This window comes from Choloepus didactylus, chromosome 9 (assembly GCF_015220235.1).
Source record: "Choloepus didactylus isolate mChoDid1 chromosome 9, mChoDid1.pri, whole genome shotgun sequence".
Lineage (NCBI taxonomy): Eukaryota > Metazoa > Chordata > Mammalia > Pilosa > Megalonychidae > Choloepus > Choloepus didactylus.
The window spans coordinates 130,946,263-130,963,810 of NC_051315.1; the positions used below are offsets into that span (position 1 = coordinate 130,946,263).

Sequence of the window (17,548 nt, forward strand, 5' to 3'; positions counted from 1 at the left end):
TTTTTCGGAACAGGCTGAGGAAGGCAGAGGGCAGCACGCTCAGAACAAGTTCTTTTTGCGCCGTTGTCTGGGGCCCTCTGTGACCGAGGCCGGGCACGCAGCTTCCTGTGGCTGGGGATGTCCTGGGAATGGTGTGGTTTTCACCCTGGGGACCCGGCTGTGAGCAGGAAATGGTTCAAGGCTGCAGTGAGCTCCTGCAGAGCTAGGATTCTCTGACGGCAACTAGGAGAAGAGCCACGGAACACAGATAATATTTTACAAATTATATGGTGTATCTCATCTGTGGAGAACATAGAATGGCATATAGGCAGAGAATAAAGACCAGCCGTAGCCACACCACCCAGAGACAGCCCACGGGGACGCCTGCTTCCCGGGTGTTCTTTTTAAGCAGCTTTTTTGCCGTTGCACTGACACAGTGCCTGGCTGTGTGTAAAGCGCACCAAATGAAAGGCTCGGGTGCTGCACACACGTGACACCATCACCATGCTGGAGACGGTCTCTGGAAGTTTCCTGGCCCCTTTGCCATCCGCCATCCCCACGCCTCCCCCACTGCACCCCACCTCCCTCTGGGACTCTGTCCTGGGGTTGGGTCCCTGGGTGTCCTAGGGTTGCCATGCTCAGCTGACACTGCAGACCCCACGGGGCTGGGGCTGGGACCGCCTGGGCAAGCACATCCTCTGGAAGTGGCTCCTGGGCTGGGAGTCGGAGCAGCCCGCCCGAGCCCCCAGCAGGGCTCATCCACACCTCCTGGAAGGGAGGCCCCGCTCCGCACTGGCCGCCATCCAGGGTGGTCGGGGGCTGCACCTGCCCAGCTCCCAGCCCCAGGTGGCCCGGTGTGGTGGCGGCAGCTCTGTCTGTACCTTGGGGACGGGTGAGCTCCTGGTGGGTGCTCAGTGTCGGCTGCACCATGGCCCGGGTGGGCAGAGCCCAGGACCCCCGGGGGAGCCACGCAGCCCCCCTTGCCTTCTGGCCCCAGCTCTGCTTGAGGGCCCCTTACTGCCTGGGGGGCGGCTGCCATTTCTCCTCATTTCCGGGGCACCTTCCTGCCCTGGAGAGAAGGAGCACTGGATTGCTGAGCCATGCGCAAGGTGGGGGGCTCGCAGCCCAGCTCGCCAGGGGACAGTGACCCCTCCGGCTCCCAGAGGAAGCCCCCCCTTGGCCCCACACTGCTCATCTTAAAACTTCTGGCATTTTTGTCCAGTTTTAAGATGATGATGTTGCCTCTCTTCTCCAGTAAGAGCAACCGCATCAGGCCCATTCAGGAAACATGTAAACCTTCTCCTGCAGCTGAAAAATGAAACTGGTTTCCAGATGCGCCTGAACAGCTTCCCCGCCCCTGCGAGTCCAGACAGCTGCGGCCCCTCCCCGAGGGCGGGTCTGTGTCCCAGGGGCAGGGGCGCCTGGGGCTGGGGGGAGCTGGGGCGCCCCTTGGGGACACAGGGTGGGGTGGAGGGAGAGGGAAAGACCCAGAGCTGGCCGGGGTGGCCCTGAAGCTGCAGGTCGGAGCGGCTGTCCAGGGTCCCAGCAGCGGGGTGGGGGTGACCGTTCTCGTAGCTGCGGAGCTCAGAACAGGGGAGGCTGAGCTGAAGGTGACACGGAGGGTCCTCGCAACAGCAATTAAGGGCTGGGGATCCCCCTCAGAGGCCATTCAACCCTGGAGGAAGCTGTTATTCCTTCCGGCCTGCAGCCCCTGAGCCCCTTCCCAAATTGGGGACTCTCCCCCCAGAGGAGGCAGCCCCAGCTCCCCACCTCCTGCACCCCTCAGTGTCCTGTCACCAGCCTCCTCTGTGAGCGCGTTGGTTTCCTTGCAGCCCAGAACCCCGGCCACAGCACGGAGATGGCTCCGTCTCCATCCGCCCTCGGGTTCACTTCCTCCGAGACGGCCCTTGCGGAGGGGTCCCTGGTGCTCCCCCCAGCCTGCCACCTCACTGTGCCTCACTTCCCAGCAGAGCACCCCAGTAAAGTTGGTTGTCACTGGCTCGTTTCCTTGTTCATTCATTCATTTGACAAATGTTGGCATGCAGAGCTCCTCGGGGAGGGGGCACTCATGAGTCAGAAAGGGGGTGTGGGGGGGCGACAACAGTCATTCCGAGAAAAGAGAAAGTTCCCCTGTCCTGGAGGCCCCAAGGAAGTGTGCTGGGGTTGGGGGTGGGGCAGAGGCTTCCAGGGAGGGGCAGCGGGGGACTTCCTGGAGGAGGAGGCCCTGAATCCAGCACAGGTGGGATTGGGGCTGGGGGTTGCTGAGGACAGACATTCCAGGAGCATGGCGTGGGGCGGGTGGGCCCTCGGGGTGAGGCTGGATGGGAAGCTTGGGGGTCCTTCCAACAAGCCAGTGTCTGACACCCCCCCAAAAATACTACCCCCTGCCCCTGGCACTTCATAGGTGGTGCACAGCAGGTTGGCTTTCCGGGGACATCTTGGTGGAGCAGGTGTGCGGCTGGGCAGGTGTGGGAGTAAGCAGGTGTTACATAGGGCAGGTGTGGGATTAAGCAGGTGTCAGAAATAGCCCTTCCCAAGCCTGTGCCGAGTGTACCAGCAGCTGGCCCAGCCAGTCCCCGGGGTGCACCCACTGTGCCCTGTGGACCCCGGGGAGGGCAGAGGTGGGCTTTGGATGGTGGCATGGCTCAGGATGGGTGCAGGAGCCCTAGGGCAGGGCCGTGTCCCATTCACCTTGGCGTCCTCAGTGCACAGGTAAAGTGGCCCCATCACCCTGTAAAACTGCCCCTGGGAGGACAGACCAGAGGCCTGTGGTGTCCGTCAGCCCTGGACACACGGTGCAGCATTGCTCACTAGAACAGCGGCTGAGCGTTCACCCAGCCACGGGGACCTTGCCTAGGTCTGTCCTGCCGGCCTTGGTGCCCAGAAGCATCTCCACTGCCCCCGACCTGCCCCCTGGAGAACCTCAGGAGGGATGCAGGGACCCCACCCCGGGCTTCCCCAGGGCCAGCAGCCACCTCCAGCTGCTGAGTGGCTGCACCTTCCCGCGGGGCCCCCGGAACGAGGTGCGGGAGTCTTGCTGGGGCCGCGTGATGACGGCCTTGCTGGACCAGTGCCCCCCATCCTGAGCCCCTCTGAGGAGCGTTTGCCCATTTGCCAGGCTTTGCCCTGTTCCCTCCCCCTCCCACCGTTACTCCCAGCTTCCTGGGCTGGAACCCCAGAGCCTCCCCTGTCCTCAGGAGCTGTTGGGGTCTGAATCACGCCCCCCACAAAAGGCCCGCTCAGGGCCCACCCTAGGCCTGTGGGTGGGAACCGATTTATAAGTAGGACCTTTAGAGACGCTGTTAGTAAAGGTGCCCGAATTGAGTGAGGGGGGCCTTCCTCCGATAGGACTAGAGTCCTTGTCAGCAGAGGATGCTGGACCCAGAAAGAGAAGCCACGGGGAGCAGCCGGAGGCTGGAAGTCAGCGGAACACGGAAGAGAAAGAAGACGCCGCCACGTGCACTGTCGTGTGACAAAAAATCCAAGGACCAAGGGTCGCCGGCAGCCAGCCCCAGAACCCCGCAGTCTTCGGGGAGAAAGCGGCACTTTGCCAACACCTCGATTTGGGACTTCTCCCAGCCTCTGACCATGAGCCAGTACATTCCAGTTGTCTAAGCCACCCCAGTGCCTGCTATCTGTTTAGCAGCCGGGAAACCCAGACGGGAGCCCCACTGGGTCCCGGCCCCGGCCCTCTTCAGATGAGCCCGGGGCGCCCTCCAACCTGGGCACGGGCCCTCTCCCGGCCCTGCCTGCGCCCAGGCGTGCTCCCACGTTTCCTTCCTAGGACAGTGCCCCCCACGCGGGACGCCAGCCTGCAGGGGGATCTGCCCAGACCTGGTGGGCAGCGTGCCCGTGGGGACACGCTTGAGGCAGGTGCACAGGGATGGCCTTAGCCAGGGCCCCTGGAGCTTTCCGCCCCACTGCTGCCAGCCCTCGCCTCTGCCTCCACGAGCAGGGTGGCTGTGGGGCGTTTGGGGTTTGTGTGTGTTTTATTATCGTTATTAGAGAAGTTGTGGGTTTACAGAACAATTATGCATAAAATGCAGGATTTCCCATATACCACCCTATTATTAACACCTTGCATTGGTATGGGACGCTTGTTACAATCGATGAAAGCGCATTTTAATAATTATTCTATTAACTATACTCCATGGTTTAACTTAGGGTCACTGTTTTTGTAGTTCAGTTCAATGGATTTTTTAAATTCTATTACCAATTATACAACTTAACATTTCCCTTTCAAACACATTCAGATCTATATTTCAGTGTCATTAATTGCATTCACAATGTTCTGCTACCATCACCACCATCCATTACCAAAACATTCCCATTGTCCCAAATAGGAACTTTACACATTTTGAGCCTTACCTTCCCATTCCCTATCCCATCCCCACTGCCACCCCATCCTCTGGTATCCTATATTCTAGATTCTCACTCTATGCGTTTGCTTCTTCTAATTATTTCCTATCAGTGAAATCATAAAATAATTGTCCCTTTGTGTGTGGCCTGTTTCACTCAACGTGATGTCTTCAAGGTCCATCCAAGTTGTCACATGTTGAGGACTTCATTCCTTTTTACGGCTGAATAATATTCCCCTGTGTACATCCACCACATTTGCTTTATCTACTCATCAGCTGATGGACCCTTGGGTTGCTTCCTTCTTTTGGCAGTTGTGAATAATGCCGCTGTGAACATTGATATGCAAATATCTGTTCAAGTTCCTGCTTTCAGTTATTTTGGGTATATACCTAATAGTGGGATTACTGGGTCATATGGTAATTCTATACTTAGCTTCCTGAGGAACTGCCAAACTGTCTTCAATGGTGGCTGCACCATTTTACATTCCCACCAGCAATGAATAAGGGTTCCTAATTTTCCACATCCTCTCCAACATTTGTAATTTTCCATTTCTTAAAATAACGACCATTCTAATGGGTGTGAAATGGTATCTCGTTGTGGTTTTGATTTGCATTTCCCTGATGGCTAGAGATGTTGAGCAACTTTTCATGTGCTTTCTGGGCATTTGTATATCTGTTTTGGAGAGATGTCTGTTCAAGTCTTTTGCCCACTTTTTAATTGGTTGTTTGTCATTTTGTTGTTAAATTGAAGAATTTCATAATATATTCTGGATATTAAAACTTTTTCAAATATGTGGTTTCCAAATATTTTCTCCCATTGTGTAGATTGCCTTTTTACCTTCATGATAAAGTCTTTTGAGGCACAAAAGTTTTTAATTTTGATGAGGTCCCATTTATCTATTTTTTCTTTTGTTGCTTGTGCTTTGGGTAAAGAGTCCAAGAAACCATTGCCTTACACAAGGTCCTGAAGATACTTCCCCAAATTTCCTTCTAAGAGATTTATAGTTCTCTTATATTTAGGCTTTTGATCCATTTTGAGTTGATTTTTCTATAAGGTGAGAGGTAGGTAAGCTGGTTTGAATCTATTATGTACCCTAGAATAGCCATGTTCTTTTAATGCGGTCTTGTGAGGGCAGACCTGTTATGGGTGGGATCTTTGGATTAGGTTGTTTCCATGGAGGTGTGACCCACCAGTTGTGGGTAGGATCTTTTCATCAGATTATTTCCATGGAGATGTGACCCCGCCCATTCATTGTGGGTCTTAATTAGTTTACTGAAGTCCTTAAGAGAGCTCAGAAGAGAGAGAGAACTCAGAGAAGCTCAGAGATGCTTAGAAAATGCTGAGAGACATTTTGGAGAAAGCAACGGAAATCAGAATCTGACCCCAGGAGAGGCCCAGCAGACTCTGGCATGTGCCTTCCCATGTGACAGGGAACCCCAGGTGCCACCTGCCTTTCCTCAGAGAAGGTATCGTCCTACTGATGCCTTAATTGGGACATTTTCATGGCCTTAGAACTGTAATTTGTTAACTAATAAATCCCTTTTATAAAAGCCAGTCCGTTTCTAGTATATTGCATTTTGGCAGCTTAGCAAACAAGAACAGAGGGGTCGTCCCCCTTTCTTTTGCAAATGTAGACCCAGTTTCCCAACACCATAGTTAAAGATCCTATTATTTCCCAGTTGAGTATTCTTTGCCACTGTGCCAGTTTGAGTGTATTATGTCCCCCCAAACACCATTATCTTTGATGTAATCTTGTGTGGGCAGACATATCAGTGTTGATTAGATTATAATTCTTTAAGTGTTTCCATGGAGATGTGACCCACCCAGTTGTGGGTGATGACTCTGATTGGATAATTTCCATGGAGGTGTTGCCCCACCCATTCAGTGTGGGTCTGAATTAAATCACCGGAGCACTGTATAAGCTCAGACAGAAGGAGCAAGCTTGCTACAACCAAGAGGGACACTTTGAAGAAAGCACAGGAGCTGCAGATGAGAGACATTTTGAAGACAGCCATTGAAAGCAGACTCTTGCTCCAGAGAAGCTGAGAGAATAAACACCCTAAATGCAACTGAGAGTGACATTTTTGAGGAACTGCAGCCTAGAGAGGAACGTGCTGGGAGAAAGCCATTTTGAAACGAGAACTTTGGAGCAGACGCCAGCCACGTGCCTTCCCAGCTGACAGAGGTTTTCCGGACACCATTGGCCATCCTCCAGTGAAGGTACCCGATTGCTGATGTGTTACCTTGGACACTTTATGGCCTTAAGACTATAACTGTATAACCAAATAAATCCCCTTTATAAAAGCCAGTCCATCTCTGGTGTTTTGCATTCTGGCAGCATTAGCGAACTAGAACAGTCACCTTTTCAAAAATCAGTTGGTCATAAATGTGAGGGTTGATTTCTGAGCTCTCAATTCAATTCCACTGGTCTATATATTTGTCCTTGCACCCATACCATGCTGTTTTGATTACAGTGGCTCTGTAATATGTTTCAATATTAGAACATTTGAATCCTCCAACTTCATTCTTCTTTTTCAAGATGGCTTTGGCTATTCAGGGCCTCTTACCTTTCCATATAAATTTGATGATTGGTTTTTCTGATTTTGCAATGAAAGTTGTTGGAATTTCTATTGGGATTGCATCAAATCTATAAATCATTTTGGTAAGGATTGACATCTTAATATTTACTCTTTCAGTCCATGAACACAGCATGTCCTTCCATTTATTCAGGTCTTCTTTGATTTCTTTTAGCAATGTTTTGTAGTTTCCTGTGTACAAGTCCTTTACATCCTTGGTGAGATTTATTTTGAGATATTTGATTCTTTTAGTTGCTATTATAAATGGAATTTTTTTCTTGATTTCTTCTTTCAATTGTTCATTGCTTGTTTAAGCAACACTGCTGGTCTGTGGGTGTTGATCTTGAATCCCACCACTTGGCTGAATTCGTTTATTAGCTCTAGGAGCTTTATTGTGGGTTTTTCAGGATCTTCTGTATATAGGATGTTGTCTGTAAATAGGGAAAATTTTACTCCTTTCTTTCCAATTTGGATGCCTTTTATTTCTTTTTCTTCCCTAATTGCTCTGACAAGAATATTCAGTATGATCAGTGGGCATCCTTGTCTCTTTCTTGATCTCAGAGGGAAAGCTTTCAGTCTTTCAACATTAAGCAGAAGATTAGCTGTGGGTTCTCATATATGTCCTTTATCATGTTGAGGAAGTTTCCTTCCATTCCTAATGTTTTTATCGAGAAGGGTGGTGGATTTTGTCAGATGCCTTTTCTGCATCAGTTGAGATGATCATGTTTTTTTTCCCCCTTAATTCTGATAATGTAGTCTATTACCTTAATTGATTTTCATATGTTGTGGCATACCAGTAATAAATCTCACTTGATCATAATGTATGATTTTTTCTAAGTGTTGTTGGATCCAAATTGCTAGTATTTTATTGAGGATTTTTACATCTATATTTATAAGCACTATTGGTCAGTAGCTTTCTTTTCTTGTGGTATCTTTATCTGGCCTTGGTATGAGGATGATGTTGGCCTCATAGAATGAATTAGGGAGTGTTCCCTCCTCTTCAGTTTTTTGGAAGACTTTGAGCAGAATTGGTGTTTAACCTTCTTGAAATGTGTGGTAAAATGGTAAAACTCCCTTGTGAAGCCATCTGGTCCTGGGTTTTTCTTTGTTGGGAGGTTTTTAGTTACTTATTCAGTCTCTTTACTAGTAATTGTTTTGTTGAGATCTGTTTTTCTTGTATCAGTTTAGGTAGTTTGTTGTTAAGAATTTGTCTATTTAATCTATATTATCTAATTTTTTTGGCATACAGTTGTTTATGGTATCCTCTTATAGTCCTTTTAATTTCAGCAGGGTCAATAGTAATGTCCCCCTTTTCATTTCTGATTTTTGTTATTTATGTCCTCTCTTTTTTTCTTTGTCAGTCTGGCTAAAGGTTTGTCAATTTTATTGATCTTTTCAAACAACCATTTGTTCATTCTCTCTATTTTTTTTAACTCTCTACTTCATTAATCTCCACTCTAATCTTTGTTATTTCCTTCCTTCTGCTTACTTTGGATTTAGTTTGCTTTTCTTTTTTCTAGTTCTTCCAGTTTCAAGGTTAAGTGTCTGATTTGAAATCTTTCTTCTTTTATAATGTAAGCATCCAGAGCTCTAAATTTCCCTCTCAGCATTGCCTTTGCTGCATCCCATAAGTTCTCTTATGTTGTATTTTCATTTTCATTCGCCACGAGATATTTCCTAATTCCCCTTGTGATTGCCTCTTTAACCCATTGGTTGTTTAAGAGTATGTTGTTTAATTTCCACATATTTATGAATTTTTTATTTCTCCCTCTGTTTTTAATTTCTAGCTTCATTCCATTGTGGTCAAAGAAGATAAATTGTGTGATTTCAATTTCTTTTTTTTAATTTATTGAGACTTGTTTTGCAACCTAAGATATGACCTAACCTGGAGAATGATCCATGTGCACTAGAGAAGAATGTATATTCTGCTTTTGTGTGAAGTGTTCTATATATGTTAGGTCTAGTTGGTTTATAGTATCGTTCAAGTCTTCTCTTTCCTTGCTGATCTGCTGCTGGGTGTTTTACCCATTATAGAAAGTTGATGTACTGAAATCTCCTACTATTAATGTGGAACAATCTAGTTCTCCATTTAAATCTGATAATATTTGTTCCATATATTTTGGGGCTCTGCCTTTAGGAGCATATATGTTTAAAACTGTTAAGTCTTCTTGTGGAATTGACCCCTTTATCAGTATAGGGTGACCTCTTTGTCCCTCATAACTGTTTTGACTTAAAAAATCTATTTTATCTGACATTAGTACAGACATCCCAGGTCTCTTTTGATTGCTACTTGCATGATATGTATTTTTTTCCATCCTTTCACTTTCAACTTTTGTCTTTGAAATCAAGGTGAGTCTCTTGCAGACAGCATATGGTTGGGTCATGCTTTTTTGCCAGTCTCTGTCTTTTGATGGAGAATTTAATCCATTTACATTTAAAGTTTCTTCTGCCATTTTTCCATTTAACCTTTTAAGTCTTATACCTTTTTTTATCCCTCATTTCTTCTGTTGATGCCTGCTTTTATATTTGTTTTTTTTGTTGTTGTTGTTATTGTTATAACATATTAGTGTCTTCTCTTTTGTATCTGGATATATTTTTAATATATTTTCCTTGTGGTTGCCATGGTGTTAAAATTTAATATCCTAAATATATTACAATCATATTTGGTTTGATACTAACTTGACTTTGATAGCATACAAATACACTTTTCCTATACCTCCATCTCCCCACCCTTTTTTGTGCTTGTTATGACTTACATCTTTGTACATGGAATGTCCAAAACCATAGCCGTATTATTATTTTTTAATACATTTGCATTTTAGCACCTGTAGAAAGTATGAAGTGGAGTTACATGCCAAACAATACAATACAGTAACACTAGCATTTATAATTACCCAAATGGTTCCCTTTACTGGAGGTCTCTATTTCTTTACACCACCACGAACCCCTGTCTCGTGTCCTTTCCTTTCAGTCTGAAAAACTCTCTTTAGCATTGCCTGTAGGGTAGGTCTAGTGGTGATGAACTCCCACAGCTTTTGTCAATCTAGCCCTTATTTTTGAAAGAAAAGCTCATTGGATATAAAATTCTAGTTTGGCAGTTGTTTTGTTTCAGCACTTTAAGTATTTCAACCTACAGGCTTTTTGCCTTCTTGAGAAATTGGCACTCAATCTAATTGGGGCTCCCTTGAATATAACACATTGCTGTTTTCTTACAGCTTTCAGGACTCTCTCCTTCTCCTTTGCATCCAACAGTACATGACAGGGTATATTTTTCTTCATGTTTATCCTGTTTGGCGTTTTCTGGGATTCTTGGATATGCATATTCGTGTTTTTTGCTATGTTTGAGAAGCTTTCTGTCATTTTTTTTTTTTTTTTTTTTTGGTTGTGGAGAAGAAAAGAAATTTATTCATGATCGTGCACAAACGGGCGGCAACCAAATGGTGGTGGGTGGCACACAGAACACAGCACTGTTTATGCCCTAAGCCCAGCACGCAAGTCCCTCCCCTGTTTCTCCATTGGCCGGATGCTCCTGAGTTTACAGCCTATTAGACAGGCCTAACTAACCTGCCCAAATCTGAAACATTTGAAACAAGTCTCCACCTCTGACTATAGCTTTTATGCCCACATAAGGCACTGACAAGCTTTTATGTTTACATGCCCTCTATCCTTTGCTCCTTAACTGCAGAGCCAGTTGGTAACAAATTATGAGACTATTTTAGGAGCCTCCAACCCTGAGATTCCACCTTGCAAGGACAGTGGGCGGATAAACAGGAGGAGCAGCTGTAGACAGCTAAAGCTGTGAAATGTGTTTAACTCTTTTCTCCATTTATATCTAAAGGGCATAGGTTACATTGTAAGTAAGGATTGTTAGGACATTTCCTATTTTGGCAGATGTGATATAGCGCAAACATCTAGAAATTATCTGGGTTCCAGCGGTAATTCGTTGGTTTTGAATACCTAATTTAACCTCTCTGAGTTTTAGGTTCCCCTATAGAATGAGGATTAATGATGTCTGCTTTGCCTACTAATTTTCAGGGTTGTTAGGGGATTGAGGGCTTTTGTAGATTGTAAAATGTTAATATTTCTCAGGTAGTACTATTGTGAAAAATTCTCATTGGATAATGTGAAAGGTCAGATTACTTTGCTGCTGATCGTATTAGAAGACAACCTTCCTTTTGGAGTTATTCTTAGCAAGTGTACTTCTCCAAATAAAAGCCTTAATCTTAACTGAAAATTTGCATATCCAGGAAGTGAAAGTTGCCCAAATTGTTATTCCCAAGTAACATAACAATATACTTTTGTCATATTGCTCTTGTGTTTCCTTTGATATTAATTTTAGATTAACGTTTGGGAGAATGAACCTATCGCTAGGAAATCTTAACATCTGTTGTCTGTGGATTTGGGGTGAAAGGTTACATAGTATGGAAATGTAAATCAGTGTTAAATATTTGCAGGTTATTACATATGAACAGTTTTGTGAAATGGGATTCTAAAGGATTAGTAATTCTTGGGCATTCAATAGGTTCTGCTTCATAGGAAGCTACCAATTAGTATTATGTAATTCCTGATGGTTAGTCATTTGAGGAGTTTATAGGACCTTAGAATGATTGTTTTAAACACCACAGTTTTGTGAAATGTTGTGTCCTACTTAAGAATTTGGGGTTAATTGTTTGATAATAGCAGGTTAAATGGTAACTTAAATTAGATAGCAAAAAATTTATAATGGGATTACTAGTATCTGTCATTTTTTTTAATACTCCTTCTGTACCTTTCTCTCTTTCTTCTCCTTCTAGGTCTCCTATAATGGGTATATTGGTGTGCTTGATGGTGTCCCAGAGGTGTCTAAGGCTATTTTCACTTTTTATAATTTGTATTTTCTTTCTGCTCCTCAGTCTGACTCATTTCAAGTGTCTTGTCTTCAAGTTTACTGATTCTTTCTTCTGCCAGGTCCAATTTGCTGTTCAGAGTCTCCTGGGAAATTTTTTTTTTTTTTTTTTTTTTTCCTTTTCTTTTTTTTTTTAATCATCATTTTATTGAGATATATTCACATACCACGCAGTCATACAAAACAAATTGTACTTTCGATTGTTTACAGTACCATTACATAGTTGTACATTCATCACCTAAATCAATCCCTGACACCTTCATTAGCACACACACAAAAATAACAAGAATAATAATTAGAGTGAAAAAGAGCAATTGAAGTAAAAAAGAACACTGGGTACCTTTGTCTGTTTGTTTGCTTCCCCTACTTTTCTACACATCCATCCATAAACTAGACAAAGTGGAGTTTGGTCCTTATGGCATTCCCAATCCCACTGTCACCCCTCATAAGCTACATTTTTATACAACTGTCTTCGAGATTCATGGGTTCTGGGTTGTAGTTTAATAGTTTCAGGTATCCACCACCAGCTACCCCAATTCTTTAGAACCTAAAAAAGGTTGTCTAAAGTGTGCGTAAGAGTGCCCACCAGAGTGATCTCTCGGCTCGTTTTGGAATCTCTCTGCCACTGAAGCTTATTTCATTTCCTTTCACATCCCCCTTTTGGTCAAGAAGATGTTCTCCATCCCACGATGCCGGGTCTACATTCCTCCCCGGGAGTCATATTCCACGTTGCCAGGGAGATTCACTTCCCTGGGTGTCTGATCCCACGTAGGGGGGAGGGCAGTGATTTCACCTTTCAAGTTGGCTTAGCCAGAGAGAGAGGGCCACATCTGAGCAACAAAGAGGCATTCAGGAGGAGACTCTTAGGCACAAATACAGGGAGGCCTAGCCTCTCCTTTGCAGCAATCCTGGGAACTTTTCATTTCAGTTACTGTGTTCTTCATCTCTAGTACTTCCGCTTGGTTCCTTTTTAAAATTTCTGTTTTTTTACTAAGATTCTCATATTACTCATTCATTGTTTTCCTGATATCCTTTAGTTCTTTCTCTGTTTTTTCCTTCATCCCCTTGAGCATTTTTAAGATCATTTTTTTTAAAGGCTTTGTTCGTTATATCCATATTCTGGTTTCTGGTGTTTTCTGGATTTTTATCCTCTTTCTTTGGATGGGCCATCATTTCCTGTTTCTTTGTCTTGTGCTCTTTTGTTGTATGCTGTATATTTTAATATTTTAAAATGTTAACTCTGAGGTGTATTCCCTGGGATGTCTGTTTCCTGGTTTTGTAACCAGCTGGTGATAGGACAGGCGTTTTCTTGAGCTTCAGCCCTCTGGGGGATGGAGGGGAGGTCCACCCCAGGTGAATGCAGCGAGCAGGTTCTCCCCTCTCCTGGGCGTGTGTCTGGTCCTGGGCATGTTAGTTGTTTTGGAATCCCCCCGTTTGCAGGAGTCTGAATGCCCCCACTACTTCCCAGGAGACCGCCTTCTCCAGGGGTTTAAAGCAGGCAAGTCTTTGCCCTGAGCTGTCGTTCTTTGTGGTGTCTTACACTCCTTTTTTGTCTCAAGCTACTTTCGCCTGGAGGCATGTCCTGGGGGAGGCGTGGGGGGCTGCAGAGGACTCTCCCGAGTCAGCCTTTCCCAGCCAGAGCAGGACCCACGACGGGGGTGCAGACCGGCTCCGAACGGCTCTCAGGAGCCTTCTTCTTGGCCCCTCAAAGCTGTGCTTTCTTGACCTGCCCAGTAAATGTGGCCCTTGGACTGGTCCCTGTGGCGCTGAGGACATGCAGCGTCTCCGAGTCTCCCCCGCTGCCTTTGTCGGGGGTGGGTGGGAACAGTGGGTGCCCTCAGGGCCAGGCCCTAATCAAAAGCCGTGATCAGCGATCGGCCACGCACAACCCTGTTCTTGGAGAGGAGGATTTTTATGTCCCTTTCTGTCAGCAGCGGTCAGCCAGGGGCTGGACCCCGCGGCCTCCTGCCGCCAGAGGGGGGTGGGCGCTGGTAGGGGCTGGGCGGAGAGCAGTTCACGGTTCCCCACTGCAGTCTCTCCGCCTCATCCTCCCACTCCTCCCTGGGGGCTGGTCCCCATTCCTCCAGCCCCTAGAGTTTCAAAACAGCCGTACAGACCGTTCCTGCCTGTTGTGTGGTTTCTTCTCATGGAAGGACCAAGTCCTGGAGCTCCGACTCCGCCCCCTTCCCACCGTCCTCCAGACAAGAGCTGGGGATTTACTTTTAGCTAAAATAATTAAATAATTGCCTTTATTGCTATGAAACATCACGTGGGTCTGGCCCGCCCAGTCCAGTTGTGTGGGCCTGGGTTCTGTCCTCCTGCAGCTGTCCCACGCTCACGTGGAATCCCACGAAAATCCTGGAGGAACGTGGAGGACGGGGCCAGGCAAGCCAGTGGGCCGCCACTCGGGGCACCCTGGGGGATCCTTCCCAGCCCTGGTTCCCATGTCACCACCTGGATATCAGAGCTCATCCAGACCTGCAAGCCTGACACAGTCGAGTCTGCCCGGCCAGGCGGGGAGATGAGCCATTGGCAGGAGTTGTTGGGGGGGATCCCCTGTTCCCCACCCCCCGTCCCCTTTCCAGGAGCTCCCACGGCCTTGAGGGGCTGCTCGTCCCCACAGGCCTGACTTGCAGAAGCTCAGACTTAGGCCGGGTGGGTCCCAGCCCAAGCTCGGGCGCTCCTACCCCAGCTCCTGCTCCTGGCTGGGGTGATCTCAGGTGAGCACCCACCTGTGCTGCCAACTTCCTGCACGTGGCTCCACCACCCAGACACCCCCGTGCCAGCCTTCGCCCCCTCCCTTAGCCAGCCAGCCGCCTCCATTACCTAAAAGACCTGTTCTCCTCCTCTCCCCCAACTCAACATGGCTCCTTCTTGTCGCCTCTGCCCAGCCCAAGGCCCCAGCTTCCTGGTGAGTGATCCATTCCAGTGCTCCGCTCCGGACCAGGGGCAGCTCCCCAGGTCGTGGTTGTGGAATCCGTTGGTCCATTCATTCATTCACCCATTCTTTCATTCATCCATCCTTCCATCCAGTAACTCACCTTGAGCCCCCTGGGGCCGGGCAGTGGGCAGCCCTGCAAGGCCCTGTGCAGCCGAATGGCGCTCCCCGGCGCCCTGGCAGCCATTCCCCACAGGTCTGGAGCGAGGGGCAGCCCCCTGTGCGGCACTTGCCGGCTTCCCGCTGGTCCAGCCCCACAGGATGGAGCCCGCGGTCAGCTCTGGCTCCCACCACCTCCAGCCATGGCACCTGGGGCAGCTTCGGAGCCCGGAACCCTCAGTTGCCTTATGTGGAAACAGATGCCCACAAAAGGCTCGACCCTCGGGGCAGCTGTGCGGGGTAAACACTGTGTGAAGTGTTGAGGCCAGACCCAGTTACACACACAGATGGGCCTGGGGAGCAGGAGCCCACCTGAGTTCAGGCCCACAAACCTGCCCAACGGCTGTGGCCCCCCAGGTCAGCCCACCCACCCACCGAGTGCTCTCTCAGCCGGAAGGCTGCCAGGGGCCACGGGGTGTCCACACCGGGCAGGAGCCCCTGGGGGCTGGAGAGGCAGAGATGGAGCCGGGGCCAGGCTTGGGGGCAGGGCTCACCCCAAGGCCAGCCAGGGCCAGTCAGGGAATTCCAGGCGCAGCCCAGGCCCCCCAGCTCCAGGCTCCTTGGAGGAACTTGGAGAGGCAGTGCTGACGGGGGCCTGGGGGCCTCGTGGGCAGAGGGTGTCCTGCATAGGGGTGCCTGGGGGGCTTGGGAAGTAGGTAAGTCAGACCCCCCTCCCTATCGAGAGGCTGAGGAAATGGACTCTCAGCCTGAGGAGGAAGCAGGGTCAGGGGATGGGGGGGTCAAGGGAGACGCTTTCCCTGCCAGCTGCCAGAGCAGGGCTTTGTGGCAAATAAACGCTGATTTTGTACAATGCACCGTTAACAGTCTCTGATACTGTGGTTGCACAGATTTTATTTATCAAAGTAAGAGGCAGAGTGTGGTTTATGTAACGGTCTGTTAGTTGGTTTATCCCTTGTAAACATGCAAACAATGGGGGTGGGCCTTTGGGAGCCCCTGGCCCTGGGCTCCATGGGCTGGGGGTGGCCAGGGTGGGGGTTCTCTGGGGCTGGGTGGGCTTCTTGGGGCTGGGGTAGGTCCTCCCTGGGGCTGGGGGACCCTTTCTGGGCTGGGGGTCTCCTTGGGGCTGGAGGAAGATCCTCCCCGGGGCTGGGGGTCCCTCCCTGGTGCTGGGTGGTGCAGCCCTGCCCACGGGTAGCGTCCCTAATGGGTACAGGCCAGCGCCTCTCCGGTCCCCCTCGTTCTGCCGCTCCCTGGTGGGAACTGTCCTCCTCCTTCCGAGAGGATGGCCTGGCTGTGGATCAGCTCCAGACTCGGGGCCCACAGGCCTGGTCACATCCCGCTGTCCCGGGCCGTGCTGAGCCAGGATGTGGCAGCACGCGGAGCACAGGGTCGGTGCAGTTGTGTGTACGTGTGTAAGTGCCGGCACCCAGAGGCGACACGTGCCGTGATCTCACGCAGCTGGTCGTTAGTAGTGCAGACGGAAGTACAACCTTCAAGGTCGCTCTGACCTTGACCCCACGTGGAGCAAGGGCATGATCCCCCCTGGCTGTTAGGCAGCAGGACCTTGGCTGGTACAAAGGGTGATAGATGTGGGGGCACCCGCCCTCCAGGGTTGCTCAGAGGACCCCACTGGGCCCCCAGCAGGCTGTGGAGAGGGGGCCTGTGGGTGGGCCTGGGGGCATAGGGAGGGGAGACGGCGGTGACAGCCCCTCGCCACTGTCCGTTGCAGTGCACCAGCTCTTCGTGGTCACCGCCTGCCGGGACTCCACCTTCGATACTGTCATCCAGGAGCTCTGCCTGGCCCAGTTCCAGCTGGACATGGAGGCCATCGGGGAGCCGCTCTGGTGCGACTGGGACAGGACCATTGGGTGAGTCCTGGGGTTCCGTCCCTCTGTCCCTACAGACATGGATGCGGCTGTGGGTCTGTCCCTGTCCTCAGTGCTCAAGGGCTGGGGGTCCATCCCTCTGTCCCCAATGCACACAGACGCAGCTGGGGGTCCACCCCTTTGTCCCCAGTGCCCACAGGTGCAACTGTGGGTCCATCTCTCTGTCCCTTGTACACACGGATGTGCCTGCCCAACTCCAGCTCTTCCTGTGGAGGTCAATCCTCCCTTTGAGGGCTGGCGCACAGGCAGCCTCCCCGCTCCATCCGGCAGAGCCCACCCATGTCTGCTGAATGGGCTGTCCTCTCACCCGGTCATGCCTGGAACCTCTGTCCCATCCCTGAGCTCTCTCTGGGCCGCACACCCCCCGATGGCAGAGCTGTGGTGTCCGTATCCAGAGCTCCGTCATGCTCAGCAGAGGCCAGTGCTCCCTGCCTGGTAGTTGAAGGGAACCTCACCTGGGACCCCAAGATGAGAAATTGTGCAGGCAGGGGAGCTGTGCACGCATGAAGTACTGGGACTTAGAAAAATAAACAGCCGCACACCCTCTGGTAGAGTTCTGGGGTGGAGGACTGCTCTACCCAAGGCTGCGGCGGCAGGACCAACCCAGGGCTTCTTACCCAGGACCAGAAGCCCCTGCAAGGGCGCAGTTACCCAGGACCCCGAGGGCTGGGGCAGAGGTTAAGGCCTGGGCTCCGGGCTGGGATCTGTCCTTTGCTCCCTGTGCCTCTTCCTTCCCACGGGCTGTCCCGTGGCTCCCCCGGAGGGGCCGGCCGCAGCCCCCTCTGCTCTGGGGGTCTTGGGGTCG

General features: G+C 49.6%; 1 protein-coding gene and 1 long non-coding RNA gene across 4 annotated transcripts in view; both read left to right on the forward strand.

Annotated features, from left to right (window-relative positions):
* Window positions 1–17,548, forward strand: part of RAMP1 (receptor activity modifying protein 1) — a 65,781-nt gene that overhangs the window by 12,984 nt on the left and 35,249 nt on the right. For all 3 annotated transcript variants that reach the window (XR_005218802.1, XR_005218803.1, XM_037849603.1), the window contains exon 2: window positions 16,587–16,725. Coding sequence is in view for 1 of the 3 variants with exons in the window: in XM_037849603.1 (XP_037705531.1) it covers window positions 16,587–16,725 (139 nt within the window). In the remaining 2 variants the exon portion in view is untranslated. The remainder of the gene's footprint in view (window positions 1–16,586; window positions 16,726–17,548) is intronic.
* On the forward strand, window positions 893–1,981 carry LOC119544270. The gene is made up of 2 exons (XR_005218805.1): window positions 893–1,375; window positions 1,812–1,981. It is a non-coding gene; the product is annotated as an uncharacterized LOC119544270 (long non-coding RNA).